The following is an 8,894-nucleotide window of genomic DNA, read 5'->3' on the forward strand; positions in this document are numbered from 1 at the left end:
GTGTGGCCTCTGTGGTGAGTGAGACTTCTGCAGTGACTGTGGCCTCTGTGGTGAGTGTGGCCTCTGTCTCTGCAGTGAGTGTGGCCTCTGCAGTGAGTTTGGCCTCTGCAGTGAGTGTGGCCTCTGTGGTGAGAGAGGCCTCTGTAGCGAGTGTGACCTCTGCTGTGAGTGTGGTCTCTGCTGTGAGTGTGACCTGTGCAGTGAGTGGCCTCTGTGGCCTGTGCAGTGAGTGGCCTCTGTGGGCAGTGCAGTGAGTGTGGCCTCTGTGGTCAGTGCGGTGAGAGTGGCCTCTGTGGTCAGTGCGGTGAGAGTGGCCTCTGTGGGCAGTGCGGTGAGAGTGGCCTCTGTGGGCAGTGCGGTGAGTGTGGCCTCTGTGGGCAGTGCGGTGAGAGTGGCCTCTGTGGGCAGTGCGGTGAGAGTGGCCTCTGTGGGCAGTGCGGTGAGTGTGGCCTCTGTGGGCAGTGCGGTGAGAGTGGCCTCTGTGGGCAGTGCGGTGAGAGTGGCCTCTGTGGGCAGTGCGGTGAGAGTGGCCTCTGTGGGGTGTGCGGTGAGAGTGGCCTCTGTGGGCAGTGCGGTGAGAGTGGCCTCTGTGGGCAGTGCGGTGAGAGTGGCCTCTGTGGGCAGTGCGGTGAGTGTGGCCTCTGTGGGCAGTGCGGTGAGAGTGGCCTCTGTGGGCAGTGCGGTGAGAGTGGCCTCTGTGGGCAGTGCGGTGAGAGTGGCCTCTGTGGGCAGTGCGGTGAGAGTGGCCTCTGTGGGCAGTGCGGTGAGAGTGGCCTCTGTTGGCAGTGCGGTGAGAGTGGCCTCTGTTGGCAGTGCGGTGAGAGTGGCCTCTGTGGGCAGTGCGGTGAGAGTGGCCTCTGTGGGCAGTGCGGTGAGAGTGGCCTCTGTGGGCAGTGCGGTGAGAGTGGCCTCTGTGGGCAGTGCGGTGAGAGTGGCCTCTGTGGGCAGTGGGGTGAGAGTGGCCTCTGTGGGCAGTGCGGTGAGAGTGGCCTCTGTGGGCAGTGTGGTGAGAGTGGCCTCTGTGGGCAGTGCGGTGAGAGTGGCCTCTGTGGGCAGTGCGGTGAGAGTGGCCTCTGTGGACAGTGCGGTGAGAGTGGCCTCTTTGGGCAGTGCGGTGAGAGTGGCCTCTGTGGGCAGTGCGGTGAGAGTGGCCTCTTTGGGCAGTGCTTGCTCCCTTGTGCTGCTGTAAGTCCCAGTCCGGGCGCTCCATCTCCGGGATCCCGGCTCAGTGACGCACGGAGGAGCCTCCCCTGTTGCGCTGCGTCCAATCAGCGCGCCCGAGCGGCTGCGCAGGAAGCCGCCTGTGTCAGCGCTGCACTAATTACCCGCAGCAAGTAACACATCGTTTGCACAAGTTGGGGAGAGCGCAGCACATCCATGGATTGTCTCCGGACTTAGCGCCCCTTTGCGCCTTCCCTGCGCCTTCCTCCGGGAGGAAGGAACACGAAGCCTGAAATCAGTGCCCCAAAGTGGGAGGATTGCGCTTTGGGCAGCAGCAGGAGTAGGAGATCTGTGGCTTTTTGGTGTGGCTTTTGCCCTATTTTCTTGCCAATCCAGCCCCCCCCCCCCCCCCCCTGCACCACTGGCTGAGATTGAGGGGGGACTGGGGTTTTTTGGGGGGGCCACCATGTTCCAGCCCACCCCGAAGAGGTGTTTCACCATCGAATCCTTGGTGGCCAAGGACAGTCCCCTGCCAGCTTCCCGCGCCGAGGAGCCCATCAGACCCGCTGCCCTCAGCTATGCCAACTCCGGACCTATGAACCCATTCCTCAACGGCTTCCACTCCGCGGGGAGAGGGGTTTACTCCAACCAGGACTTGGTCTTCGCAGATGCTGTTTCCCACCCTCCAAACCCAGTGCACCCTGTCCCCCCACACCATGCCCTGGCTCACCCCCTGGCAAACCCCCATTCCCCGCACCCCCTCTTTGCCTCTCAGCAAAGGGACCCGTCGACTTTCTACCCTTGGTTAATACACAGGTACCGATATCTGGGCCACAGGTTTCAAGGTAAGTGCCTGCGCCTGGATTACTCTTCCTATACTCGATACTGGCATGTTGTGGGGTGTGGATTTCCTTCAGACTTGCTATGGCAGGGGTGGGCAACTCCAGTTCTCAAGGGCCGCCAACAGGTCAGTATTCAGGATATACCAATCAGTGGTTCAAAGGCTGAGCCACCTGTGCTGAAGCAGGGATATCCTGAAAGCCTGACCTGTTGGTGACCCTTTCGAACTGGAGTTGCCCACCCCTGTGCTATTTACTTTATTTTGCTAGGTCTCTTCATTGGGGGGGGGGGGGGGGGGCAAATCAATTGGACCCCAAAAAGTTGAAAGTCATGAGTTTAGGATAAACAGGATCTGCAAAAATAAAATTTGGGTCAAAGTGCAACAGGCTTTAGAAGTTACATTTCATTTCCAAATGTCAGATCCAGCAGATCCAGCAGATCCAGTAGATCCAGCAGGCAAATAGGAATACTTTTTTTTTTTTTTTTTTGTGCCCTTATATTTAGAAACTATATCGACTGTTTTGCAGGAATCTCGCAGAGGAATTTGTTTCCAGCCTGTAACACAAAATAAGCCATTTGAAAATGTTTTCCAATTCAGTTTCACCCAGTGACCATGACATTCAACGAGAGCTAATGCGTTTCATTAATTGTCACCATTTGTTGTGAAAACACAAGGTTACAGTAATGAAACCCGCCCGCAAAGCAACACCTACCTACACCAGGTTTTTATTTCCCACACGGTTATTGATCTGGTGTATTTCTTAACTGCAGGCCATCTAAACTTTCCCAGCAGAGAAGGGTCTGACAAAACCGAGCAAAAATGCCTTGGAGTAAAATACAAGAGGAGATCTATTAAAATATCTCCATATGTTGATTTGCATGAAATTAAAAACATATGCTGATTGAATTTAAATCAGGGAAATGTTCTTGCAGTTTATCAGACATTTGTGGACAAAACTGAAAGTGCAGATTATAATCTAACTTCTGAAGAAGAAAAAAACATATCAAGGAGATCAGAAAAATCATACTTTGTAAAGAAATCAGTAGACGCAGTGACAGGAAAATAAATGTATCTTGTATTGTTAACTTTCTTTGGTATTATGAATACTTTTTTATTTATAATGACCAAAAAAACATGTTTAGGGAAAGTATAATGTGTCTTCTCTATTTACCCTATCAGTGAGATATGTTTATGTATTTAAGCAGGACACATCTATCTAATGTAAGTGAAATAAAGTGACATTAAATCGCACAATTAAAATTATACAAACAATAATTAAAAAACGGTCATCATCGGGGAATGACATTTTTAGGCCTTTGTGGTTTTCGGTGACTAAATTCTAAATATGTCCAATTGTATTTTACTGTCGAACTGGGGCTGTTTTTAATTGTAAGTTTTCGAGGTGTTTCAGTTGGGAAAATGATACATAATGCTACATTGCCAGCACTACACCAGGAAGAGTTAGCTTCAGACATAAATCAAATAAACACCTTTCAAACGAAATCTTATGAAACGGAAAATAGGCTGCGTGCTTATTAAACGGGGCTGATTTATTTCAGCCTGGGCTGCAGTCCCTTCCCTGGATCTAAACGAAAAATGCCAGAACTTGTGTTCCATAACAATCCCTCTTTCCTCAGTAATCCTCTTAATTAACTGCGTCCTTGAAATGGAAAGGGAGATAGCATTTTGTAAGTGTGTCTAAAAGTTTAACCCAAGTCAGACATTTTAGGAGAAAAGTCAGATCTGTAGCAGCCGAAATATAGCAGGCGCAGGGTAATGAAAAGCACATTTTATTAGCTCTGCCTGCCCTGCTGGTGGAAGGTTCTTTTCAAAACTCGCTTCTGATTCATGGCAAATAGTATTGTAAAACAATAAGTAGTTCCCTTGTGTAAAGCGATGTGGACACATTCAATTATAATTTTACACATATATCACAGGTGGGAAAAAAAGATACAAATAAGTTCAGGCTTATTTATTTTCCCATTGATTCTGTTCGGTGACTAATATACAATGGGGTTGCTTCATTTATTTAACCCCCGCAGTGGTTAAGGTTACTCTGTAATGGCTCCAGTCATACAGGGGTATGTATGTATGTATGTATGTATGTATGTATGTATGTATGTATGTATGTATGTATGTATGTATGTATGTATGTATGTATGTTTCACATTGCACATTTTTATCAAGTACAAAACACAATTACGTCACACAGACACATTGCTAAGATGAACTGGGGGTAATTAAAAATGAAATGAAATCATTTTCTTGAAAAAAAATATTAAACAAGATGATACGAATTGCTGTTCAAACCCTTCTAGTACTTTTTATTGCAGGAGAAATTGAACAGGGAAATGATTGAGCTGATGAAGAGTAGATATTAGAAGCATGTGCATAGAGATTGCAAATAGTGCATGCAGCTAGGTAATGCTATGCAGATAGGTAGGTGCCTGCCAGTAGAAACTCGTTTTGTTAGAATTCCATATTTCCTGTTGTATTTCCTCAGGTAATGATTCAAGTGCAGAGACTTTCCTGCTGCACAATGCACTGGCCAGAAAACCGAAACGTATCCGCACTGCATTCTCTCCTTCCCAATTACTGCGTCTGGAACATGCCTTTGAGAAAAATCATTATGTGGTGGGAGCAGAAAGGAAACAACTGGCACATAGTTTGAGTCTCACTGAAACTCAGGTAAGAGAAAGAATATCCCTATCAGATAGAGCTACAATTAGGCTGCGCTGGCTCTTTTAGCCCAGCTCCAACAGAGTAAGCATTTATATCGCCAGGGCTTGTTGGACCAAATGAAAGTACTGAACAAAATACAAACAATGGAAAAAGTGAAGATTCCACAATTACTCTAGAAGATTCATGATAAATTTAACAATGTATTATAAAACAAACCAAAAAAACAGCATGTTGACATCCTGCATGATACGCAGGGGTTTTCAAATGAATACAAAGTAATATGAATTTCACAATAATACTAATGTCATAATTCCTCCATAAATTAAATAAAACAAAGAAGATCTAATGCAGGTTTCATAGACACTTCCGCTTCAGAGGGACTGCTGAGTTTTTATTTTCTTACTGCAATTTGTACAGCAGAGAGTTTTTCATATAATTAACCTCCATCTCTTTCCTGTGTTTAATTTCATGCGATGAACTCCAACTGGAATCTCAGCTTCTCAGCCTCTTCTACATTTAAACATCACGACTTAAAAGGGCGTTTTTGCCCACCCAATATTTTTCACACTCCTGTTACTTTGCCCTAATAAAACTAATATTTTCAGAGAGTTGAAAAAAGTTTCTGCTAATTGTAAATACGTGTCATTCAGAATTTGCTATTTCTTAGAACATTGTTGTTCTATTGTAACTGGAATTAGGTTGTTGAAGGTTTTTGTCGAATGTAATATAATTCGATTTCTATGGTCCTATATTTTACATTTATATTAGAGCATACATGTTATATATTAGAACAGTAGTGAATAAAATAAGTTTGCTTTTTTATAAAAACAAGTTTCTTTCTCTTGGAATTTGCCATTTTTATTGGCTTATTTCCAACACAGGTTGCACTAAATATAAATGAATGACTATTGGATTTCCAATTAATTAAAATAGCTTGCACATCATTTTTCTACAATAGTTAGACTGGGTATTTTCTTACAGTTACCCCGCTGAATATATATATACAGAATATATATATATATATATATATATATATATATATATATATATATATATATATATATATATATATATTACAGTGTAACACATCCGTATTTGTGATAATTATAATTTCACATCTAAACTGTTTTCCTGAAACTTTTGTATAAATTCATTATCATCATCATCATCACCATAAAAAGGGTGCAACTTGTAACACTTGTAACTAAGCTAATTGACTATTTGAAGAAAATAATTATTATGTTGCAGAATATTAGTGTTACAAATTGGAAAATTATGAAGTATGGCTGCTGTACATCTCTGGGTATTTGTATTTCGTTGGAGGATATAGGAAGGAGTTTTTCCTATTAAAGATATAGAGGAGAACTAGGCAGTTAAATGCCCACAGATCGGTATAAAAAGTCCCAGTCTTGTTCAACCCCCCATGTAATCAGTAACATTTTCTATGCGGATTAAGTTGTAACACTTTTTTTTGGGGGGGGGGGGGTTAGTGGGGGGAGTAATTATAAAAAGGTTCAATCTTTTGTTTTAAAATGTCTCTGTAACAAAACAATAAAAACGGATCGCTACTTTATGAGGTTTCTGGACAATAGATCGGTCAGGATTATTTCCAGTGCAAAATTGTATTTAAGGTGGTCTTTGTACAGACTGATTCCGACGCTAGCTGGGGTCTTTTGTGCTGGTGTCAACCCAATGAGACCGCTTTTTTTTTTTTTTTAGATCAACACAGAGAATTGAACCATCCTCCCCCTCAATTAGCAAACTAAAAAGCAAATTAAATTCACCCCTTGTTCCATTTAATGGAAGGTAATATAACTTCTGCCTAAAATGCAGAAAAGCCTCCTAGAATTTCAGCCATATGTTCTGAGGACTCACTGAAGCGGGTTCCCATGAAAACAGATTAATAAAATACCCTCTATTCCCAAAGTGAGTAGCTTTACTTATCTGCCAGCTCCAGACAGAACCAAGTAGAAGAAATCTAAACGAAGTGTTTACATGTTCTGCTTTTATATAGCTCATCCCCTTGAAATAATAAACGGTGATATTAATTCCATGTGTATATGCATACAGCTTTATTCAAGATTTATAGACTGTATTGTCCTGTCCTAAAAAAAAAAAAAAAAAAAGACATTGAAGAAAATATCCTGTTTTTTCGAGATTGAATTCCTAATCTGCCATATTATAGTTTGCGTGGCATTCTGCAAAATGTATTGAAAATTAATAGCTTGTGGATTTTAATAAGACCACAATAATGCAAGATGAGTGTGTTACACTATAAACCTGCGTCATTTCTTTTGGCAAGATGGCCATGAAGCGAAAGAATAAAAGATTCAAGAGACAATAGTTCTATTTTAAGGATTTGGGGATTTCAAGATTTTAATCTTCAAAGGCGGTTTGCTTGATTTGGATTTTGCAATTGTAGTTTAGAAAACGTGCATTTTGTGGTTTTGGAAGAAAGGATTAAAAGCCTGGAATTTAGTGACTAAAAACCCATGGTCAGCTCCAAATCGTATGAATAATATATTGCTGAGTGCATCTGTATATTTTTGGCAGGGCTTTAGAAGCAGAGAGCAAAAGAGAACAAAGTTTGTGGAGAAAATTCCTAACCCCATATGAAATGCTTTTTATCTTTTTTTTCTTCTTTTTTTCTTATGGTAAAGTTCAGGACAATTGATTTTGTTTTTTTGTGGGGGTGGGAGAGAGATTATGATTTGATTTCCCTTATATAGTTTACCAAGAGCCAAGTTACTGGATAATAAAATATTAGGATCTGTAATGCATAAAACACGCTCGGTGAGAGATTTAAGAAACATTTATCACTGTGCTAACACAGCCAGATTCTCAGTGTCACCCCTTCCCAAACCTCACCCTCCCGTGTGAAATCTTTCAGAGACAACATCTAGACATATTTTCACACACACACATCCCTGGAAGAGCTTGAATACACAAGGAAGAAAAAAAACCAAGAAAATCAATATAAAGGTGTAAATGTTTATTCCAGCAGTGTGGTCAGCTGGGCTGTTTCTGTCTAACATAGGACACCTGTCGCTAAAATGCAGTTTTCTGTCTTTGTAGGTAAAAGTATGGTTTCAGAACAGGAGGACAAAGTTCAAGCGACAGAAACTAGAAGAAGAGGGTTCAGACTCCTCCCAGAAGAAAAAGGGCACCCACCATATTAACCGATGGAGAATTGCCACCAAACAAGGCAGTCCCGAGGAAATAGATGTCACATCAGACGATTAACAATTAGCACTTTGACTTTTTTTTTATCCACAAACAGCAACAACAACAAGAAAAAGTGTTCGAGCTCCCAGGGACTTGGGCTGTGCAGGAGTAAGCTGGGAGGAGGAATTCTTCCAAATTCTAAGCCTGGGCTGAGGAGGAGGCAGCTGAGGAAGAGAATAACAGAAGTTGTATGCCCAAGTCTGGCATTGGCATCAAAGCAAACCAACAAGACTGTGAGACTGACAGGTATTCAGTGCACTGCCTCCTCCACAAGCAGCCACAGTACAGAATAACAGGACCATTTTTTGCACTTCAGTTTTTCAGTCTTTAAATGATTTCCCCACAGCCAAAAAAAAATACCAAGCAAACAAACACCTGTTTCAATAACTTGAATTGCATGACAAACCGTTGGGCAGACGGTTTCAGAAGGCAGAAACAAATTGTAAGTTTTATTTTTTATGGGAGGCTGGTTCTGTGTGCTTATTTTTAAGAGATATGTGCAGTCTGTATACATTTTTATGGTACAATTCAGGCGTCAAAGTGTTTGTGAAAAAACGTTAACTGCATTAGAAGAAGGTCTAGGGACACAGCAAAGGCAGGACACTTTGGGGAGGCGAGGGGAGGAATTCATGGGAAAAGGCATTTTTTCTGCAGAAAACAAAACAAAATATTTTGACAGGACGTGTATGTTTGGACCTTAAGAATTTAAACATTTCCCACTATGTATGGTGCATTTAGCTACACGAGGCTGACTGGCAGAGGCAGATGTCAAAAAGAGACTTTTAATGGACCTATTGCTAAACTGATCATTTTTGGCAGCAAATTGGAAGCACTGAGTTTCTATTCCAAGATCACAAAGCTACTAAATGTGGACAAAAAACGATGTTTCCTTAATGTCTTCTATACCAGATTGTACATATTTTTGTGTTTGTGTTAATTTGTTAGAATTCTAACACACTATATACTTCCAAGAAGTATGACCTTG

General features: G+C 42.4%; 1 protein-coding gene across 1 annotated transcript in view; it reads left to right on the top strand.

The window, feature by feature from the left end:
• Positions 1-1,323: 1,323 nt before the first annotated feature.
• EMX2 (empty spiracles homeobox 2) overlaps positions 1,324-8,894 on the top strand; it is a 7,594-nt gene continuing 23 nt past the window's right edge. The window contains exons 1-3 of the mRNA XM_075610211.1: positions 1,324-2,006; positions 4,506-4,690; positions 7,760-8,894. The exon at positions 7,760-8,894 is cut by the window's right edge and continues 23 nt beyond it. Of these exons, the coding sequence (XP_075466326.1) occupies positions 1,628-2,006; positions 4,506-4,690; positions 7,760-7,927 (732 nt within the window). The 5' untranslated portion in view covers positions 1,324-1,627 and the 3' untranslated portion in view covers positions 7,928-8,894. The remainder of the gene's footprint in view (positions 2,007-4,505; positions 4,691-7,759) is intronic.

Source organism: Ascaphus truei, chromosome 8 (assembly GCF_040206685.1).
Source record: "Ascaphus truei isolate aAscTru1 chromosome 8, aAscTru1.hap1, whole genome shotgun sequence".
In the NCBI taxonomy this organism is placed as follows: Eukaryota; Metazoa; Chordata; class Amphibia; order Anura; family Ascaphidae; genus Ascaphus; species Ascaphus truei.